Source organism: Rousettus aegyptiacus, unplaced genomic scaffold (genome assembly GCF_014176215.1).
Source record: "Rousettus aegyptiacus isolate mRouAeg1 unplaced genomic scaffold, mRouAeg1.p scaffold_m13_p_3, whole genome shotgun sequence".
NCBI classification, from domain to species: Eukaryota; Metazoa; Chordata; class Mammalia; order Chiroptera; family Pteropodidae; genus Rousettus; species Rousettus aegyptiacus.
In genome coordinates this window covers 30,563,776-30,584,552 of record NW_023416306.1, presented here as the reverse complement: position 1 = coordinate 30,584,552, position 20,777 = coordinate 30,563,776, and the positions used below count along the sequence as shown (strand labels likewise).

The 20,777-nt window shown below is 49.7% G+C and overlaps 2 protein-coding genes across 9 annotated transcripts; both read right to left on the bottom strand.

Moving 5' to 3' along the window:
• Positions 1-3,443: 3,443 nt before the first annotated feature.
• STOML2 (stomatin like 2) lies at positions 3,444-7,262 on the bottom strand. 3 transcript variants are annotated; one of them, XM_016130270.2, is made up of 10 exons: positions 6,623-7,262; positions 6,245-6,382; positions 5,679-5,778; positions 5,489-5,547; positions 5,295-5,396; positions 5,008-5,142; positions 4,728-4,872; positions 4,549-4,628; positions 4,184-4,312; positions 3,444-3,757 (listed from the first exon to the last, which is right to left on the bottom strand). In XM_016130270.2, exons 1-10 carry the CDS (start codon positions 6,821-6,823, stop codon positions 3,620-3,622), a joined length of 1,227 nt encoding a protein of 408 aa, XP_015985756.2. In that variant the 5' UTR covers positions 6,824-7,262; the 3' UTR covers positions 3,444-3,619. The 3 variants fall into 3 exon arrangements, with proteins under 3 accessions (XP_015985756.2, XP_015985757.1, XP_015985758.1); XM_016130271.2 differs by having other exon boundaries at positions 6,505-6,634; XM_016130272.2 differs by having other exon boundaries at positions 6,526-6,623.
• A 611-nt stretch (positions 7,263-7,873) lies between these two features.
• On the bottom strand, positions 7,874-19,299 carry FAM214B (family with sequence similarity 214 member B). 6 transcript variants are annotated; one of them, XM_016130264.2, is made up of 9 exons: positions 14,692-14,995; positions 12,006-12,152; positions 10,794-11,763; positions 10,308-10,366; positions 10,009-10,114; positions 9,724-9,882; positions 9,454-9,522; positions 9,194-9,369; positions 7,874-9,061 (listed from the first exon to the last, which is right to left on the bottom strand). In XM_016130264.2, exons 3-9 carry the CDS (start codon positions 11,685-11,687, stop codon positions 8,908-8,910), a joined length of 1,617 nt encoding a protein of 538 aa, XP_015985750.1. In that variant the 5' UTR covers positions 11,688-11,763; positions 12,006-12,152; positions 14,692-14,995; the 3' UTR covers positions 7,874-8,907. The 6 variants fall into 6 exon arrangements, with proteins under 6 accessions (XP_015985750.1, XP_015985753.1, XP_015985752.1 ...); XM_016130267.2 differs by lacking the exon at positions 14,692-14,995 and adding an exon at positions 19,178-19,299 and having other exon boundaries at positions 7,887-9,061; XM_016130266.2 differs by lacking the exon at positions 14,692-14,995 and adding an exon at positions 19,151-19,254 and having other exon boundaries at positions 7,887-9,061.
• Between the last annotated feature and the right edge of the window lie 1,478 nt (positions 19,300-20,777).

Here is a 20,777-nt window from a genome sequence, read left to right as displayed (position 1 = left end):
ATGAACACATAAATCTACAAAGTAAATTAGTAGTTGCCTACGGCTGGGAGTGACTGCTCATAGATACAGTGTTTTTGCGGTGAGCTGGAGATGGGAGTGGTGATGAAAATGTTCTAAAATTGTGATGGTTTTAATATAAGAGAACTAAAATGTTAAATCAAGCTATATTTAGAGAATGCAATATGCTAATCAGCCCTGCAGCCAGACCAGGAGGAAACATGTAGTACAAAGGAAGATTTCTGCTGGGATTGCTAACAAACCATTTCCCCATACTGTGAAGGGAAAACAGAAAAAGTCTTTAAGTGGGGCTCTTCACAAAATAAAATCATTCATTCCCTATGGCTAAAAACATGGGGAACCTATGGATCAAAGGCACAGAATTGCCAGTAGCTACATATTCTTACCTTTTCTTGCTACATAATCTTAATCTTTTCTCACTGTATGTATATCAAAGGAAATGGGTAAACAAAGCTTTTAAACTGTAATTCGCAGAAACTGAAGAATGACATATAATCTGAATTCCCCAAACACACTTGGGTTCTCTCTCAATGCCTTTACTCGTCTCTCTTTGTCCCCATCTCTATTGTCTCTGTCCCTCTTAAGTCTCTCTTACTTTTTTGCCTCTGCGAGGAGACCATGCTCTGTCTACGGAGTGTTACCCCTTCTCTAATAAACTTTCCTTTTGACTCTAACTTTGGCATATTTTTGAATTCTTATGCTCAGCCAAGGACCCTTTCTCAGTTCAGGGCTTGAGTTCCCCCCACGTGGGGTAATTTGCCCTGTCCTGAATCAGTTGCACAACTCTGAATATACTACAAATTGAGTTACACTTTAAATAGGTGAATTGTATGTGAATTACACCTCAGCAAAGCTATTAAAAACAAAGAAAAAAATGTCTCCAGTGGTTTCTCATCTCAGAGTAAAGCCTAAGTTCTTGCAGTGGTACTATATATATATATCCCTCTATAAGTCTACATGGCAGCTCCCCACTTCCATCTGATTCATTCAGCTGCCATTTTACTTCCTTAACTATTCCATCCACTCAGCTTCTTTACTCTTCCAGTTATGAGAGGCTTGCTCTGCCTCGGGGCCTTTACATTTGCCATCTCCTCTATGAGCTTTACTCCCAGATGTCCAAATTTACTCCCAGATTCCCCTGATCTCCATATCTAAGCTCAAATGTAACATTAGTGAGGCTTCCTGGAATCCTCTGATTAATATTACCCCACCACCAAATTCCCCACCTTCCTTCCCTTCTCTAATTTCCTCTTAGCACAACTCATCAGCATCTTAAATACTATACATCTTATTAATGGTTTGTCCCTTCCAAATAGAATGGAAGCTCACTGAGGGCAAGGGAATTTTGTTTTCTTCATTACTGTATCTTTGGTGCCTGGCACAGAGTTGGGGTTCAATAAATAGTTATTGAATGGACAAATGAATAAGTTCTAATTCAGATATATGTCAAATCATTCCTCTACCACCATCTCGATGGCTCCTTTCCTCTTTGGGACTCCTCATCCTCTCTGGGATGAATGAGGCAGCTTTGTCCTTCCAGTCTCTCATCTTTCCTTCAAATACCTTGTCTACATTGTAACAAAACAGCTTTATCTTAAGTGATGTGATTACCTTAATCTTAAAATTCTTCGATAGAAAAGGTTAAAAACTCTTCATGAATCACTCCCTACCTTAAAGATAAAGTCCAAATTCTTCAGGACTCTTATCTCCCTGTGACTTGGCCCTTCCCATATAATTACAATTCCTTAACACTCCCTACCCCATTCAGCCCCAACATATAACTCTGGATGTTCCAACTTCTCCTGAGCTGTGGGCTTTTGCATATTCTAGCCCCAAACCCTAGCGTGGTGAATGCATTAATTTTTCCAGCCTGACAGACAACCATTTAAATAGGAAAATATATTTGCAAGCAATACCTCCGATAAGGGGCTAATGTCCAAAATATACAAAGAACACATACAATTCAATAAAAAACAAACAATCCAATTAAAAAATGGGCAAAGGACCTGAACAGACACTTCTGCCAAGAAGACACACATATGGCCAACAAACATATGAAAAGATGCTCAACCTCACTAGCTAGTAGGGAAATGCAAATCAAAACCACAATGAAATGCCATCTCACATCTGTTACATTAGCTATAATCGACAGGACAAGTAATAACAAGTGTTGGAGAGGATTAGGAACCTTCATACCCTACTGGTGAGACTGCAAATTGGTACAGCCACTATGGAAAACAGTATGGAGGTTTCTCAAAAAACTAAGACTTGATCTACCATATGATCCAGCAATCCCTCTATTGGGTATTTACCCCAAAGACTTGAAAATATTTATCTGAAAAAGATACATGCACACCAATGTTCATAGCAGCATTATTCATGGTGGCCAGGACATGGAAACAACTGAAGTGTCCCACAATAGATGATTGGATAAAGAAGATATGGTACATGTGTACAATGGAATATTACTCAACTATAAGAAGAGATGAAATACTGCCATTTTCAACAACAGGGATAGATCTTGAGATAATCATGCTAAGTGAAATAAGCCAGACGGAAAAAGTTGAAAACCACCTATCACTTATATATATGTGGGATATAAATTCATGGACATGAACAGTAGACTGGTGGTTACTGGAGTGTGGAGCGGGGAGGGAGAGTGGATGGGGTAAAAAAGGATCAAATATGTGGTGACAGAAAGAAATCTAACTATAGGCAGTGAACACACAAAGCAATATATTACTTATTATTGAGTTGTACATTTGGAACTTACTGGATTTTGTTAACCAATGTCACCATAATAAAAAAAATTTTTTTTTTTTAATAAAGAAAAAAAAAAATTTTTTCCTGCCTGAGCTCAATGGCAGAATTAGCAACTTTGCCGCCGTCAAGCTGACATGCTTCTACCCCAAGAATCCCTAGCCAGAATTTTCCTCTATCACAGCACTTATCACTTTGTATCTCTGTCTGCTTCCTTGTCTTCCCGCCTTGACCTGGTATTCTGTGAAAGCAGAGACTGCTGCATCTCAGTTGCTTTTGTAATCCATGTCTAATACTGAGGTTGGCATACTGTAGACATCATTAAATGTTTTTGAATAAATGAATGAGTACCAGTTCCTAAAGACCCTTTAAGGATTCGACAGCACTACTACCCTGCTAGGACAGTCTTTCCCATGAAAAATCCCCAAACACCTGCTCAAATTTACAGCCCCACACTTGGCAGGAAGAGGACTATACTCCCCAGCTGGCAGTTCAGTAGATATATGCCTTAATCCTTCTACCCTATCCCACAGCTTTTCCTGAAGACAGAAAAGATTATTTCACATTATATCAAGTTCATTCTTGCTCACGGAGAAACTCATTCCCAAGACCTGACAGGACTAGAGGGTGGGAGTGGACACCCAAAGAAAACACTGGAGACTTTCTCAACTTCATTTCCCAGTCAGGGAGGACAGTTTCTGGTTTTCCACTGCTGAGTTTATTACATGATTAAAGTTCAAATAAAAAAATAATAACCAAAATCTCTCAACAGAGAGGCTAGAGTCAGAGTTTGAGAGTGCTGCTTCCCTGTCCCCAGCCTCTCCAGCCAAGCCCAGCTCCATTAACTCAGCTTGACTCGATCAAGTTCCTCATCAAGACTTCCATTTGTGCCCTGGACATCTCTGCTGTTCCTGTTGGAGACTGAGTCCTGGGCCCCTGGTACTGGGGCTTTGGTGAGGGCCCCATATACACCCATGGCCTAAAGAGAGGAACAGAGATATCCATGAGGACATACGGCAGAAGGTATAACACAACCCACCAATGGCTAAAAAGAAGATGGGGCTGGGGTCAGTCAGCTTGTTTTTAATTTCTCTACCTCTCTCTCAAACATCAGTCTTAAAAGCTTTGGAGTTGGTTTTAGGAATTGTACAAACTACTAGAGCATGGCCACCCTCAGAATACTAGTACAGATATCTTAAAAAATAAATAAATAAAAGATGTTTCAAGACCTTCCTTATCATCAGGGAGGTGTGGGATACCTCATTCTCGGAGATTTATTCTCTACAAGAAATGAAAAGAGGTCTGGGTCTCAAGGTGCTCTGAAGACCTTGGTACATAAACGGTAGTGGTGGTAGTGGTCATAGGGTGGGGTCTCAGTTTCTTCCAGGTTCCAGGGAACTCTAACCTGAGCCACCATACTGGTGACATCACCGGCGTTGGAAGGCAGCAGGATAGTATTGGAGTCCTTGGCTAGTTTGGAGAACGCGCTGACGTACTGCTCAGCCACGGTCAGTGAGGCTGCTGCATCTCCATTCTGTGGCCACAGTAGAGATAAAATCAGAGATTACAGACTTAAGAGAAGTGGGCAGGGAAGGTGGGAGAGTACAGAAAAGTCAAGTTTCTGAGAAGATGATATGCAGATCACAATACAAGATATCATGTAATCCTGCTCAAGGGAACCCACAAAGGCAGGAACTTCTCCCAAGGGTAGATAAAAGAACCGCTTCCACTGTCAATTCCTGCCTCCCATTCCCACCAGGGGCCTCTCACATGCTGTGTCAGAGCTGCAGCCAGGATCCGAATAGCTTCGGCTTTAGCCTTGGCCTTGGCTAGAACTGCACTAGCTTCTCCTGGAAGAGAAGAGACAGAGACTGACCCATGAGGTCAAAGTACCCCGAAGTTCCTGTCCCAGCACCAATCTCCTCTCTTAGGCTCTACCCTCTGCTGACCTGCTGCCTGATTTATTTGTTCAGCCTTTTCTGCCTCAGAGGCCAGGATCTGTGCCTGCTTCTTCCCTTCTGCCACATTGATGGCTGACTCTCGAGTCCCCTCTGACTCCAGAACTGTGGCCCGTTTCCGCCGTTCTGCCTCTACCTGGAAGCCCCCAGCAACCCCAATCAAGAAGTCAGAGTAAACTCTTATAGACGTTGGCAACTGTACCTATCACAATAGGGAAGGGAGTCCAGGTCCCATGCAACTAGAACAACCAGAAGTCTTCCCTGACCCCACCTGCATCTGCATGGACTCTTTCACCCGGGGTGGTACATGGATATCCTTGATTTCATAACGGAGGCAGCGGATGCCCCAGCAGTCGGCAGCCTGGTTGATGGCATCCACAATATTAGCATTAAGGGACTCCCGCTCCTGGAGGAAGAGAGATGTAAGAGAGATGTAAGTCTCCACACACTCATGAGTCTAAGCTGAGAAGGGCCTAAGACTGATCTTCACCCCCGGAAAGGACCAACGCATGGCAAGCATGAATCTTCAAACCTTAACTCTGGCTTAGATCCCCTTACCCGGAAGACTTTGTCCAGAGAGAGTTTGCCAAGCTCTGATCTCATGGTTGTCTGAGCTAGCTGGGTGACAGCATACTCAGGGTCCTCCACACCGTAGCTTGCCTGAAAGGAGCACAGATAGTGTAAGATGCTTAGATGTAAGATTTTAGTGAAGAGAGTTAACTCAGGAGCTGAATAAAGCAGAAGGCAGGTACCTTGTAAGGATCCATGATGCGCAAGTAAAGGACTCCATCAATTTGCAGAGTTACGTTGTCTGCAGATGCAGGAGAGAAAAGGAGGAAAGTGAGGCCTCAGGTCCCAATCGGCTCTTTTTCCTAAGCTCTGGATTTCCAGCAACCACATTCTAATGGCCTCAGAGCTCCCATGTCACCCTGCACCCCTCACCAAGAGTCACAGCCGATTGCTCAGGCACGTTGATGACAATTTCCTTGAGACTCTGCACATATCGGATCCGGTCTAACACAGGAATGAGGATGTTCAAGCCCTGGAAAGAAGAGTCATGGGTCTTCAGAAGGATGGGGGCTGGGATCCAAGCTAGGCCTCAAGTGAGCAGGGAATCAACATATAACACTCCCAGAAAAGCAAAGGCTGGGGGTGTCAATGGTAGGGAAGCCTGAGAAAATAGGAATGTTAGGCTGGGCACCTGAATGGAAGGGAGAGTCAAGGGAATGGGAGCTAGCAGAGTAGCTTTCTCCATGCGGATAGGTGGAGCTGAGAGAATGGGTAGGAGAGATTCCCAAGAATGGGACTTGTGGGATGCTAGGGCAACAGGAAAAGGCGGGAACATGGCTATGACAGTCAGCAGCCTAGGCCCTGCCGGGTTTGGCCTGGCCTGGAGACTTGCAAGCCAATGGTGAGGGCAGGCCCCAAGGAGGTCTCACCCACATCCCCCTATGTCGTGAGGGAAGTGGGCATCAGGCCGCCCAGGGGTGGGCAGTAGAGGTTCTTACAGGCTCCAGGATCCGATGGAATCTGCCCATTCGCTCCACCACCCAGGCTTCCTGCTGTGGCACAAACAGTACTACGGTGTTTCGGGGCAATCCGGAGGAGGCGCGGCGTGAAGCACGGCCAGAAGTCTGCACGGAGCCCTAAAGGGAAGATGAAGGTTAGCAGAGATCTCAGCGAGCTGGGTACCCCACCCCTCCAGGAGTCTTCTCCAAAGGAATCTCCCTAAACTGCCACCCTAAAGGATCCTTTGAGAGGAACTCACGTGAGAACCATGACCTCTGACCTCAGTTCTTTCTCCAAATTTAGAATCCCTCTCCTTCTCAGCTGATGACCAAGGTGATCTCTGGCCCAACCTTTGAAGAAGGTTGCCTCGTTCTTACCCTGAGCAAAAGGGCCCCAGTTCCCCGCGCAGCGCGCGCCAGCATTTCCCACAGCCGCAGCGACCTCCGGAACCAACGAGACGTGGAGCAGAGCGGTCGTTCGAGAAGCCCGGACCTGCGCTTTCTTCCTCCTGTGTTTTCACTCCGCCGGATGTACTTCCGGCCGTCTTTTTCTTTCTCTCTTTCTCTCTCCACCCCCATTCCACACTCAGCCAATCAGCGTTACTTGGCGAAAGAGTGCATCAAGTTGTTCCCTGGGAACCGCAGACCTAGAGAGTGCTGAAGGCTGGAGCTCTTACTTGTTCTCGCTGATCAAGCCCAAAATTCCGGACATGGTGTCCAAAATGAAAGCTATTTGCCATGTGCAGGTGGCTCCATACCACCAGCCACTGAGTTGTTTATCCCCTCTCGAGACTCAGTTTACCCTTCTGAGCGTATAACCGCCCCATTCTGTCACCATAGCGACCAAGGGATTGGAGCTCTTAGCCATGGTTGCCATAGTGACATTCTTTGGCAGTCCTGTGTTATAAGCAGCCCTCCCACTGGGGACTGACCCCATTCTTGTTGCCATAGTGACTGGACCTAACATTACCCGGTGATTGGACTGAGATATTCCCCTTTCCTCATTTCCCAGGGCATCATAGCTTTTTCTACCTCCTCCCAGGGCCTGATAGACCCTGGTCCCCTTGTATAAGGTGTCCAGCACAAGCCCCAACATTCAGCCTTGTTCCGCGCATGCTACACTGCAGACATCCCTGGTGCTGTGGCATATCCTTTAATAGATCTGTATGGCCAACTCACACTTTACATATCAGGGCACTGAAGCTCAGAGGAGCTGAAATTATTAACAACAGAATCAGTATAAGAATCCATATTCACATTCAGAAAGTTCAGCTTTTATGGCTGAATTTTCCCTACCACACGACCCCATTATCTGAGAAGAGCAAGACCAGACCCTAAGAATCAGCAGGGTCTTGCAGAAAACCTCATGGCCTCAGGCCCCTTATCTGGGAGAAAGGGCAGAGTCCCAGCTCCAATTAGGATCCCCATTCCCATTCCCATGCTCTCCCCAACAGAAAAAGTAGGGCTTAGCTCAAGTTTCCAAAAAAGAATTTATTCTTCTCTTTCTTTTTTTTCTTTCTTTTCTCTTTCTTTTCTTTCTTTCTTTCTTTCTTTCTTTCTTTCTTTCTTTCTTTCTTTCTTTCTTTCTCCTTTTTTTCTTAAAAAAAAAAAAAGTACCAGGTACACTTTTTTTTCTTTTTCCTTTTTTTTTTCAAGTTTCAGCAAATGCTTGTTCCCCTCAGCCCAGCCCCAGGGGTCAGGGCTAAGGCTGGGTCAGAGTCTGGAGTGGGGGTAGGGTAATTTGGAACCACATGACTGAGTCTGAGGGGTGTCCCTCACCCCAGCTGAGGTAGGTGGGTCAGAGTCTGGCCAGGTGAGAGGAGGCACCCCAGTCCTTGGCCCTGACTCTGTCCCTTAAACACCTTCCTCAGTCAGGACCCCAAGCAAGGAGACACAAGCAGGAAAGGGGCAACTGGAGTCTGGAGCCCTAGATGAGGGGCAGTTAACCCCCATATGTGTGCGTATGCATGCACACTCTCTTTCTCACACACGTACCACACACACACAAGCATGTGCACATACACACACACACACATATAAGTTGGCTTTCAGAGAGGAGTCAGAGGGTAGGGGAAGTGAAGAAAATAGGAAAGGGCAGGAGAAGTTGAGTCTTTGGCTAGTGACTCAGTCCTTCTGGGATAACCTCTCTGCCCTTAGCTGAGGAGAGTAGTTCTCCCTCAGCCCCTACATTACCCTCTTCAACTCCCAAAGCTAGAGTAGAGCAATATCTGAAAGTGGGAATAAAGGAGGGGCAATGCCAATTGTCAGGTTTGGGAGGTTACCAAGGCAATCCAATTTGAATAAATTATAAATTAAAAATAAATAAAATAATAAGTGGCCCCTGCCCAGGACAGGGAGGCAACGCTGGCATGACTTGCCTGGGAACTTGGGACAACCTCCAGGTAGCTCTGGTTCCTCCCCACTACCTAAGCTGAACTGGGAATTCCAAGGAAGGGGGCAGGCACATGGAGAACCCAGAGTAGGGCAAATTGTGGTAATGATCAGAAGCTTTAAACACCCAAATAATCAATTTGGGCATGAGCATGGTGAGGGCTTTAATTCAAGCCTGAAGGGTCTCTTGCCACCTCTCCACATGTTTGCTCTGTCAAGAATGGAGCAGGATGGGCTGGTATGTGGCCCACATGGGTTCCGGGCACTGGCAATCAGGGCAAAGGTGAATAACGTGGATTGTGAGGGGCCTCAGTCATAGCCTGCAATTCATAGGGGAGCCCTGTGTCCAGTTCCAGGCTCCGACGGGAAAAAAGCAGGCGGATGTCTCCATGCAGGCTTAAGCGGCCTGAGCGGGAGCTCCGGAACCTAGAGAACAGGGTGATCAAAGTAAGGATCCAGACAGTAGAGAAGTAAGATGAGATCCTATTCAGGGAAGGGATACTTGGGTTGGGGAAAGATATTTGGGCCTCCCCAGCTGTTCCTAGGCCCTGTCCTCACCTGAGGTGCAGCAAGTAGCAGAGGAGGCGGCGGGTGGGGCTAGCATTTCCCTCCTCACCCACAGGCACCAAAAAGAGGCGATGGCGCAAGAAGGTCATGTGGGCAGCAGGCATGTCCGAGAAGTCAAAGGTCACAAGGAACATCTTCACCACAGTCTGGTTGGGGTTAAATAAGGTCTGGGGACAGGATAAGGCAAGGTTGGTAAGGTTTAGGTGCTGTTTTCCTATCCCCACTCCCATTCTCCCTCATGGAAAACTCACCACTTGGATGGTGCCCACCTTGGGCACGCTGTAACCCTTCCTCCCCAGGGGGTTCAGGTCCACGACGCCCTGGGAAGGCCAGGAAGCCATCAGCCAAGGTGGGCACAGAGAGGGCCCTAAATACTCATCCATCTCCACAATCTTGCTGTGGGAGCTGGCCCCTGCCCCACACTAGAGTTCTCCCTACCACCCTAACTCTCTCCTAGGTGAGGAACACCTAAAGGATACCTCCTCTTCAAGAGCTGATTTGGGGTTGAAATCAGATCATACCAGGAAGGGGGCCGGGGCATTTTGCTCAGAAACATCGAAGAAGGTGACAGTGACAGGCAGCGTGACATGCTGGGGGCAGTAGGATCCACTAGCTCCAATCTCTGCGGTGAAACCCTCAATGTGGCCAGATGGTGCAAAGCGTCCTCGCAGCAATGATTCCTGGGGTGGGAAGACACTATGAGAGAGACGCCAACTTTTTTCATTATCCATCCAAGCCATACTCCACCATCCCACTTCCCCCAAGGCCCCTGAATCACAGAATCCAAGGGAAACAAGGGAAACTACCTCAAAGTTGCCCAACAGGGTACGGCTGACGGTAGGAGTAGGAACAGGGGAGGCACTGGGGGGGCTCAGCAGGCCTGGCCCCTTCCGGAGGCTTCGAAGGGAGCTCCTGATAGGGGAAGAGACACACATTGGGTTGGCTTGAGGTATTCTGGGATGCCTGCTCATGTCCTTAGGCCCCACGCTTTACCATTACCCCGGGCTCCTGCCCTGGGGTCCCTTACCAGGGGGTAAGAAAGAGAATTACAGGTTTCTGTCCCCATTTTCCAGAGACAGGGCAGAGGTAGAAGCTGTTCACTTACAGCTTCAGGCGACGGACACCTTTTAGCCTCCGCCCCATGGGACTGCAGTCTGTTGGGTCCTGTGGAGAGGAAAGATTAAATAGAGACTGGGTAAAGGCCAGATGTGTTTGGGACCAGCGGCTCATCACAAGCTCTCATAGGAAAATCCACTCAGGCCTTCACTTTTTCCCACACTTAAGAGTAGAACACCCCCAAAGGGAGTAGGTTGGGGTTAGACAGAAAACAGGAAGGGGATTAAGAAGTCCAAACTTCCAGTTATAAAATAAGTAACAGGGATATAGAGTACAGACAGCATAGTGAATAGAGTCAATGATATAATAACTATGTGACAGACGGTTACTACTAGACTTACTGTGGTGATCACTTTATAAAGTACATAAATGTTGAATCACTATATTGTATATCTGAAGATAATATAATATTGTATGCCAACTATAATTAAAAATAAATTTAAAAAAAAGTAGACTACCTCCTCTCCTGGCTTACCAGCACAGGCTCCTTGGGCCCAGGCAGCAGGTGGCTCCAGAAGGGTGTGGCTTTGGCATCAGAACTGTTGGCAGCAGGAGGGTGACCCAGGGCTCCCCGGCGCCTCCGAGGGGCTGGCCCCTCATCCTCAGAGCTGACATCCAGGGCTTCTCCAGCAGGAAGCAGCCTTCGCTTGGTGGCGCAGGGGCCTGGAGGTCCAGGGCCAGGGGGTGTGTGCTCGGGACTGTGCCCATTGGCAGTGCCAGGGGACTCCCTAGGCCAGGGGCTGCTCCCATTGCCCACCCCAGCCACTGGGCTCTTACCCCCTATTTGTGCAAGACTGTGCAAATCAGTGTCAAGTGTGTGCAGCTGGCCTGGAGGGGTTCGCCCTGGGGACTCCCCCAGGGGCCTCTGTCCCCCTAGATCTGGGGAAGCCCAGTCTCTGGTGTGCAAAGTATTGCAGGAAGCATTTGATGGGGACCAGGGGGGACTCTGGGCCACTGAAGTCCAAGGTGAGGTGGAGCTACCTTCCTGTTCTACAACACAGAGGCCATGATGGCAGAAATGCTGGCTGGCCACACCTAGTCCCAGCCCCAGCCCCTCTGGGCCCAAAAGCCCCACTGTAGATGGTTCTTCAGGAGGCAGTCCCTCTCTGGCCCCCAGCCCAGGGCCTCTCTTCAGCTCCCTGGGACCCTCAATGGGTGGGGCTGGCCGTTTCAGGGCCCTATGCAGCTCGGAGGTACCAGCTGTAGTGGAAAAGATGGATACCTGGTAGACCCCGGGGGATGTTGCCCCCCCTGCTGGGCTATAGCCCATGAGCAGGCCACCCTGGAGGGCCCCCTGCCTGACTGCAGGCTGTGAAGGGCCAGCCTCTGGCTCTGAGGATGGAGATGGCTCCGCCTGCACGTGGCGCATGAAGCCCCCACTTGGGTCAGGGGGGCCCCCCCGCACAGCCTTTATGCTGGGCCTGGGCTGGGGGGCCTGGGAACATCTGTGCAAGAAAAGAAAAGAAAAGGTGGTCAGAGGAATCAGTGAATCTTCTTCCCCCAGATGAGTTTCAGATCCTCCTCTGGCCTGAAGAGGTGATCTTGCAGGGTCCTAAGGGTAAAGGTGTCCAAATCCCCAGATGGATTAATGGAATACAGAGGTCACCCTCAGAACTTCTGAAAGGGTGACATATTTAGCTTAGGTTTCTTACTGGACCTGTTCCCCCTCCCTCTCCCTGGCACTCACCCCGATGAAGAGGTCTTAAGCCTAGCTGTGTGTTCCCTCTTCCTGACTGATGATGCCTTGCTCTCCTAGCTTGCAGTCTGGTCCATGCCCGCTGCACTGGCAAGGTGACTGCCACCATTCCGTGCAGCTCCTGGGCTCAGCCGGACCCTAAGAAGTGAAAAACAGACATAAGCCAGGATCCCTGCAGTCAGTGGTAAGTCTCCTCTCCAATTGTGGACCAATAGGATATGCCACAGGACATTCTCCTCCCATGTGAGGAGCTCTTCAGAAACAGAAGGGACAGTTTTGGGATCCAGGGCCCAGAGGGTAAAGCTGGGCTACCTAAGGAGTCATAGAGAGGCAGGTCTTGGCTCAATGTAGTAAGGATCTGATAAGTTGAGGCAAGATGACTACTTGTCAGGGCCACCATCTTGGGGACTCTTGCCCTAAATGGGAGGGGGAATGAGATACCCCAAGAACCAAGAGAACATGCCAGCTGAGATGGCCAGGGCAAGAATTCAGCCCTCTAGTCAAGGCCACCAAATTGCACAACTCTTCCCATATGTCTCCTTCCAAAGGGACAAGTACCACCCCGGAGCCCTAATGGCAGAGATCTTGCAGAAACTCATCCTCCCATAGCACTCCTTAGAGGTACAAACCTTAAGTCACCTCAGAGTAGGCCATTCAGCTTTAAACTCCCAATAGCTGCAGGCAGGCAGTCTGTCCCTTCAACTAGAGGCAACAAATCTAACCAAAAACAACTCTGAAGTATTGGGGGGAGGCATTGCTAGAAGGCACTTTTCAGGGTTTACCCCTCCCCCTAGGCCCTGCAAACTATAGATAAGGCAGTGGCAGTCAGACAGCTGGAAGCAGCTAGGGGTACCTTTCTACTCCTCCCAACACATCCAACACGTATCCAACACCCAAAAACCAAAACCAGTTTTTTTTCCAGGGCACGAAGGTCTTCACCGACCAGTCTACCTTCAGGAGCTCAAGCTGGGTGAGGGGAATGTTAAGTTAAAGACCATTTTCCTTCATGGGAGGAAATACTGCTCCCAGAATCAAGCTTCTCCTCTGGGCAGGAGCCTGTGCTGCCTGACATCCACAATGCCCTTTCCCCTTCAAGAAATGTCCTGTTTGCCTCCCCAAGCCTTACCCTCTCTCCTTGGCTAGACCAAATGCCATCCCCTTCAGAAAGCCTACTCTGGCCACCCCAGACCACAAATCTCTCTCTCCTTTGAGACCTCACCTATGGCAGTATCACTATCTCTTGTAATCCAGTGACAGTTCTGCCTGTTCTGTAAGACGTTTTATAAACTGACCATAGGTTTCTTGAGGATAGCTCTGTGCCCCATTCCACTCAACTCTAAGCACAGGAGTAAGCACATAGCAGCACTCAAAAAAGTAGAATGCAAGCCCCAGAGGTCTGGGCAGCAGTCCTAACAATGCAGAGAAAAACTCCCAGAATGAGAGAAGCAGAGATTAATTGAACATGGAGAATCAGCAACAACAGAGGCAGGAGAGAGGGGGGGCAGGGAAGGAGCAAAGGTTTGCATCCAGGGCTTGAAAAGTTCTTCTACACTAAGTTCCCATTATTGTATCTCACACTAACCTAGTTCACCAAGTTCTCCTTAGAACTGGGATCCCTAAGAAAATTCTGGTTCCCTGTGGTGGGTGGGGTGGCTGGAAAGGGCAGAATGTCAATGGCAGTGTTGTCAGAGGGTACAAACTGTACTCTCTCTACCCCTCCTTTCCTCTACCCAAGCCATAGAGATTCAGGAAGGGCCTTTTCCTTAGTACTCCCACCTCCAGGAAATTCCAGTTGGCCTTTTGAGTCCTTACCCTGGGGAAGCCAGGTGATGACATGATGCCCTACTTGACCCCAGCATGCCTGGTATCTGCTCATTACCCCAGAGCTCTTTCAGTTCCTGCCCTGTCAATGAATAGCTCTAAGACTCACTTGCCTGCCACCTAGCCAGTCTGGCTCTAGACCATGGCTTCAAGCTGACTCATGGGGCAGGACTTTGGGGGAAGGGTAGGCCAAACCTCCTCTCTGTGCAAGGGGTAGACAGTAGCTAGCGTCAGACAGTTGTGCCAGGCTTTGGCTGGCAAAGACTACAGCTCCCAACATGCCAAAGGAGCAAAGCCAGCAAAAACAACAAGTCCCAGAATACAATGGGGTCTGTACCCTCAGACACCTGCTAGGCCTGGGAGGTGGGGTGGGTATTGGTATAGTTACAAGTTCCCAGGCTCACTCTCCCCTTCTCTTCAATATTAAGGATATCCATTTCTACACTGATTAAGGAGGATGGAAGGAAAACTCCTCTCTCCATGTGCTTTCTACCCTCATCCAGTTCAGAGAGAACTGCTGCCAGGGGCTCTACATTTTGACACTACATACATCCACACAAGCTAGGGTGCTTGTTTCCATGAACCACCACTGTGGGTAGGAAGGTCAACCTCTGCTCACTGCCCCCTTGGCCATTGGCCTAGAGCTTTCCACCCTCAGTGGAGAGGGAGCAGATCTCAGCACCAACTCCAAATTGAACCCGTCAGACTCACCCCGGTTTCTGGACTACTTGTTCTGGACGATCCCCCACCCCCACCAGGTTTTTTCTCACCCTTCTCTCCTCCCCACAGCCTGGGACAGGCCCCATTCCCTACTGGAGCTTCGTAGATTTGCTTTTTTCCCCTAGTACACACTCACCCCGCTCCCAAATTGGCTCCGCCACGGCGGTCGCTGCTCCGGGCCCCTCCGTCCCGTCCCTCCCCTCGAATCCCGGGTCCTCCCCGCCACGGGCCCCCAACCCAGACAAAGGGTGGCTCCGGCTGAGCCCTGATCTGCTAGGCTCTTTTCTGTTCAGCTTCGTGTGCAACACTAGCGGGCCCTGGCGCCCGCAGCCCTCCAGCCGCTGTTGCGCCCCTCCCCGCGACTGTCCCTCCCCGTGGCCGCCCGGGCTCTGCGCTGCCGACTCTGCTGCCCCTCTGACTCACAGGCCATTTCCTACCAGCTGATGGGTCCGCCCGCCCCGCCCAGCGTCCTAACACCGCCGCCGCGGCCGCCGCGGCCGCCACGCCCCCCTCAGACCACGCCCTCCACGGCAGCAACCATGGTCATTGGCCCATCGGAGGCCAGCCTCCTCACGACCTCAAATATGAGGTACGCCCCCTCCAAGAGATGCACGTCCATTGGTCTACAAGGGGGCAGGCCTACACAGAGTTGCCCCGCCCATCTCCTTAACCCCACATCTGCCGAAATACAAAGCACCTCCCCGCCCAGCCATTTAACACTTTCAAAGGCGTGGGCCTCACACTTCTCACCCCCTGCCCTTCCTCTAATGAGGCTGGTTAATAAGATGTCCTAGGGCTTTCATAGACACAGCTGGACAACTTCCCAAATCAGCCTGCTTTTCCTACACAGTCCCCAAATATCCCCACTCCCATTCATCTCTCCCTGCTTTGCAAAACAGAGCGCCAGAGACCAGAGAACTCGTGGAGCCTAAGAAGCTTCCTTCATGCCAGAGTGGATGAAAAAGTCCTGAAATGGGATCCTACCTCCTTCCATTGAGAAATGGTATTCTTTTCTTCTCTTACTGTATACTGATGTTCTTTTGCCCACATTAGAGGGACTCCAAGGGCTCTTGAGATAGGGATACATTTTAATTCAGAGACCTAAACACCATTCTTTGTGTCTCTGAACTCTGTCTGAGATCAGGCTGCTTCATCCCTTCTACCAGTATTCTCGATTCCACACCCAGGGGAAGTGGGATAGGTTCTGCCCAGAGTGAGGGAAATATGCTCAACTCTTGTGATGGTGCTCACCCCCATGACTCACCACTCCCTTGAAACTCCTCATCCTCCCCCTGAGTCACTGGGCCCCAGGCCCAGCCCGGACCCAGCCAAATTAAGTGGCAGCAGAACCAGCGTTCCTAATTCTTGTCCTATTCTTTAAATGACCAGAATGGAAACCTCTGTAAAGGTTAGGCATTAAAAGACACTTCTCAGAGGGGCTGCTCTAGGGGCAAGCTAAGAACGTAGCACTACCTTTCCCTTAGGACATGTCGGCAAGTCACACAGTTTGGAACTTAGAAGGATTTTTCTCTCAGTCTTCCACAGAAGTAGGAGATAAACACCAGATCCAAAAGAGGGAAAACAAACTGAGGCCCTAGAGCAGCAGTCCCCAATCTTTTTGGCACCAGGGACCAGTGCTCCTGAGAATCTAATGCCTGATGATCTGAGGTGGCACTGAGGCAATGATTCTAGGGCTGGGGAGTGGCTGCAAATACAGATGAAGTTTCATTTGCTTATCCACCACTCAACTCCTGCTATGTGGCCCAGTTCCTAATAGGTCGCCATACCAGTATTGGTCCACAGCCCAGGGGTTGGGGACCCCTGCCTTAGAGAACTGGCATCAGCCAGGGCAGCTCCTGGCTGTGCATCCAGAAAGGGGGGGGGGGGTCTGTTCATAGTTCAGAGGCCACATAAGTCCAAGGTCCTTGCTTCTACCTTGCCTGTGCTATGGGCCTCAAGGGTCCTGAGGTTGTGACTGGACACTAAAAAGAGGTTCCCCTCCCCCTACTTCTCCCTTGTGCTGTAGACAAGCAAGTAAATTAGTTCCTCTAGGCAACCTTCTCCTCACCTCGGACCAGGGAAAAACCCTGAAAAAGAACCAAGTACCATGGACTGATTTCCTTGCTGGTTCCCTAATGGTAAGGAACAGATTTAAAAAAATTTTTCAACAGCCTGGATAAATTTGCAGAGTACCAGTTTAAGAGTCTACTTGCTTTTTAAGCTTACTGGGTAGACAGGTAGACAAGGAACACTGTAGGAAAGGAATAATCCCTTGGTGATCCCACTTTATTCTATCTTACTGCCACCACCATAGGTCCAAGATTTAGTTACCTGCAAAGGTTAGGGGGCAATAGTTCAAAGGGAAAGATCAAAGATGTTCTAGGCCTCAGTGTGCCTTAGAAAAGCAGCATGGTACAATTAAGAGGCCTTACCCAACTGCCTTAACTCTTACCCTGCTTTATTTTTTTCTGGTAGTTATCAACAGCTAGCCTCTCTCTCTTTCTCCACCCTCCACCACCCCCCCCCCGCCCCCATTAGAATGGAAGCTCCATGAGAGCAGCAACTTTGTTTTGTTCATGCTAGTATTCTCAGAATCAACAGCAGTGCCTGGCACATACTAGGTGCTCAACAAACATTGGCTGAAAGAACAATGAGCCCTGGGCTGAGTGAACAGTAATCAGGAGATGTGGATCCTAATTCCTGCTCTTTCACTGTGAAACCTGGAGAAAATCAATCTTTTTGGCCATAAATTTCCAAATCTGTAAAATGAGACCACTTAGGGCCTCTGCAACTCTGACCTTATATTGCTATAATTCTAATGGCTATTGTTCACTCATATCCATTTTCAGAACATAAGTCCAAGCATCTGAATGCCCTACTTCTTGTACCAAAGCAGAAAAGCTATCTGCTCCAGCTTCAGCACAGCAAACTACTGCCCTTTCTCTTCACGCCCCACCCACTCACACAAATGCCTCAATCCTGTGGAAGCTGGATTGAGTCTGCCCTAGGCCTGCCTCTCTGACAGACAGTCTGGGAAGCTGTGTTGCCATAGCAATCAGCTCCTCCTCAAAAGGCATCAGCCAGCCCTCTTTTACCCCACCCTACCCCATGGCTTTGTCTGGCCTCAGCACCCCCTCCCTCCCCAGCCAGTGTCTCAGCTAGAAGAGGCTGGCTTGGGGCCCCTTTCAGCGGCACTGTCACACTCATTCAGCCACAATGTGGAAGGCAGGCCTTTCCCACCCTCTCCTAGTCAGCCAAGGGGCGAAAAGAACTCTGGCATTACATCAAGTCCCCTCAGGGAACCAGAGGAGCCCCCAAGAGGACAAGACTCTAGTATCAGTTCTGAAAGTCAGCTTCGAAGCCAGGACTGTGGGAAGCTATTCCCTCTTCCTCCCCCATTTGAGGCTGGAACCACAACCTTTCCCTAGGTCAGCCTACAGTGGTGGCCCACCTCTTAAAACAGATCAAAGATCCTCAATACTCCTCACTATTCCCACTTCCCACAGAAGCCCAGAATTTTTGAGGGTCTTAAGCTTCCCTACCCAGGAGACGAAAAAAGGTGGGGAAAATCAGTTTGTGGCAAGTGGTAAAAATATGGCTAGCAGTCGTTTGGGGGCTGTTGGGAGAGACCTTGATAGTAGTGTGGGGTGGGGTCTGGGCCTTGTTGCTGGTTACAAGGGTCTCCGGCTTTTGAGTGCAAACTTGAGGGCAGGGCTCACACAGCTCCTAGATGGGCAAGGACCAGGCCAGGCCCCAGGGCAAGGAAGGAAGTGGGAAATGAGCACACCCAGAGCATAAGGGCAGGGCAAAGGGGGAGGGGAGGGGGAAGATAGGGACCAAGGCAGGCTTCTGGGAGGAACAGGAACTAGAGTGGGGGTTAACAGGAACCGACTGGGGGAAGGGTCTCCAGGGACACCAGCTAGGGGAAGGAACCTCCAGTCTCAGCCAGACAGATCCAAAGCAGATTGAGCACAAGCCCTGGTGGCAAGCAGGACCTGGCTCCTCTCTAAGTGTGCTCAGGCCAGAAGGTGGAGTTAGAAGCTGAGGAGTCACCCTACTAATTCCACCACTCTCACTCCTGGAACACAGTACACAAACATCTTTCTGGAATCTCAACAATGCCCCCAGACTATTACTTTCTCAAAGGACTAGAGGTTCAGCCCCTCAACTAGGGCCAACAACCTCTTCCTCTCACACAGTGCCCACAGCCCCATATTTTCTTTCTCCACACAGTCCCTCCGTGCTCCCACACTCTGGACCACCAGCCCTTCATCACATAGCACCTCCTTCCCCCAGAGTGGCTTCAGATCCCATGCTCCTCAAGTATCGCCTTCAACCCTGCACATCAAACAGCAGCCTCACTCCCTCCCCTAGTACCTTCCAGCCCCACAAAGCACTCCCGCCCCTCCCCCACGAGAGCCCCTAAAGAATGCATCTCCTTGCCCACACATTGAGTCCAATTCCTCCCCAACTGTTTTCCTCCCCGCAGCAGTCAATCTACAGATCCTCTCCTTCCCTAACATATCCTCCACCTCCTCACGTCTGCCCAAGCGCACTCCCGTGCTTGTCCTTTCTTCCCGCACTCCGCCCCACACCTGTAAGTTCCGTGAGTCCCATTTCACCTGGGGAGACAGTGGACTGGTGCAGTTACCCAGCGGTCCTAGTTGCAGCTTCGGTCTGCAAACCTCGCCCCTTAGGTCCGAGCCCCGCCCCCACAACGCCCGGGCCCACCCTCTCCCTTGTCCCACCTCCCACCTTCCCCGGGTTTGTCCCCTTTCCTAGTTTCTTGAATTCCTTGGGCTCCTCCTCTGTAGCCCAGACCACGCCCCTCTATGGCCCTACCCCTTCTTATCTTCTCCGTGTCTCCCCAGGATCCTTAGCTTGTCCCTGGCCCCACCCCCGATCCCCGCCCACTTTTGGTCTTTTCGCCTGTCACTAGGACCTACCCCCTAGAATTCCAGCCTGGCAGAACCAGTGCCAAGCCCCCTTCCACCACTAGCCCCCTCCCATCTCAGAGCCTCCTCCCTCCCCGCCCCTTCTCCCGGCAGCCTCACCCGGACGCTAGTTCTCCAGCCCGGATCCGCCTGCTCTGATTGGCGGCGGTGGCCCCAATGGATGGCAGGGGAGACAAAGTGATGGCTGCAGGTCGCCTGAGGTCCCACCCCGGCCACGTGCGGCTTCTGTGATGACAGGTCTAGAGGGGCGGGGCCTCGGCCTGCAGGCCGTGGGCCTAGACTGACTTGACCTGGGCTCTCCTCAAGCTTTCGCGCTGCTGTGAGCTGCTTGCGGAACTCGAACTTCTTTGTGGGGAGGTGTGGGTAAGCGCGCACACTTGCCCTAATGGAGAGGTATGTGGTGTTTGCAAAGTAGTGTGCAAGGAGTCTCAGGAGTGTGTGAAAATTGGGCAATCTGGGCGACGGGTTTCTGCAGCCCACGCTAAGTTCTGGGAGATGGGCAATCTCTACCTGTGGAGGTGGGTCAGCGAGGATGTCTGTGAATTTTAGGACCCTAAGTGTTAGTATGGAGATAGGAGAGCCTGAAATCTCCAGGGAAAAGTAGGACCTTTGCTTTGTACAAATGTCGAGTGAACTATGTAACAGTTACACAAGTTCTATAATTTAAACTGCTCTTGGGTTTCCTTCTCAACTCCCCCCCCCCCCATCCCTGCAACTGGTTCCCGAGGTAGAGCAGGGGAGGTCGATGCCTACTAAGTACCGGTAGATGGCACCACAGGACTCTTGCAGAACTGAATGGCCCTAAGCTCAGAGCCTATGGGACCTCTGAGAGCAGGTGGTATATAGATAACTGCAAGGCAGATCTGACCCGATCAGGTTCTCTGAAAATCTCAGATTCTTTAGGTCTCTGTGACTTTCTATCTGTGATAGTTAACTTAAACTGGTATACTGAACACTAATGGTGTACTAGGGGAATTTTTTTTCCCTCTACCCTTAAGGAACTTGTCTTAGATAGTCAAACAAATACTTCTATAATGCTAGAAAAATTTGGAAGGGTTTGGCGAAGTGAAAAAAACAGGGTTTGAAGTCATTTGGGTTGGTCTTAAACTTTGAGTATTGGGTATTTACTCTAGCTTCATGAATTTGGGTAAATTACATGACTTTTTAAAAAATAAACTTAATTTTAGAACAATATTAGATTTACAGAAATTTTGTAAAGATAGCACATATACTCCATATACCACACAGCTAATTTCCCCTATTATTA

Excerpts from the sequence above, each read along its gene's own strand:
- FAM214B (XM_016130267.2), bottom strand. The coding sequence starts at position 11,687 with ATGCGCCACGTGCAGGCGGAGCCATCTCCATCCTCAGAGCCAGAGGCT. Across the intron at positions 10,115-10,307 it reads GGTGTCCGTCGCCTGAAGCT|GAGCTCCCTTCGAAGCCTCC; the intron begins GTAAGTGAACAG and ends TTCCCCTATCAG. Across the intron at positions 9,523-9,723 it reads ATGCCCCGGCCCCCTTCCTG|GGCGTCGTGGACCTGAACCC; the intron begins GTATGATCTGAT and ends TGGCCTTCCCAG.
- STOML2 (XM_016130270.2), bottom strand. The coding sequence starts at position 6,823 with ATGGGGGTGGAGAGAGAAAGAGAGAAAGAAAAAGACGGCCGGAAGTAC. Across the intron at positions 5,143-5,294 it reads CTCTGGACAAAGTCTTCCGG|GAGCGGGAGTCCCTTAATGC; the intron begins GTAAGGGGATCT and ends CTCTTCCTCCAG. Across the intron at positions 3,758-4,183 it reads TCACCAGTATGGTGGCTCAG|GCCATGGGTGTATATGGGGC; the intron begins GTTAGAGTTCCC and ends TCCTCTCTTTAG.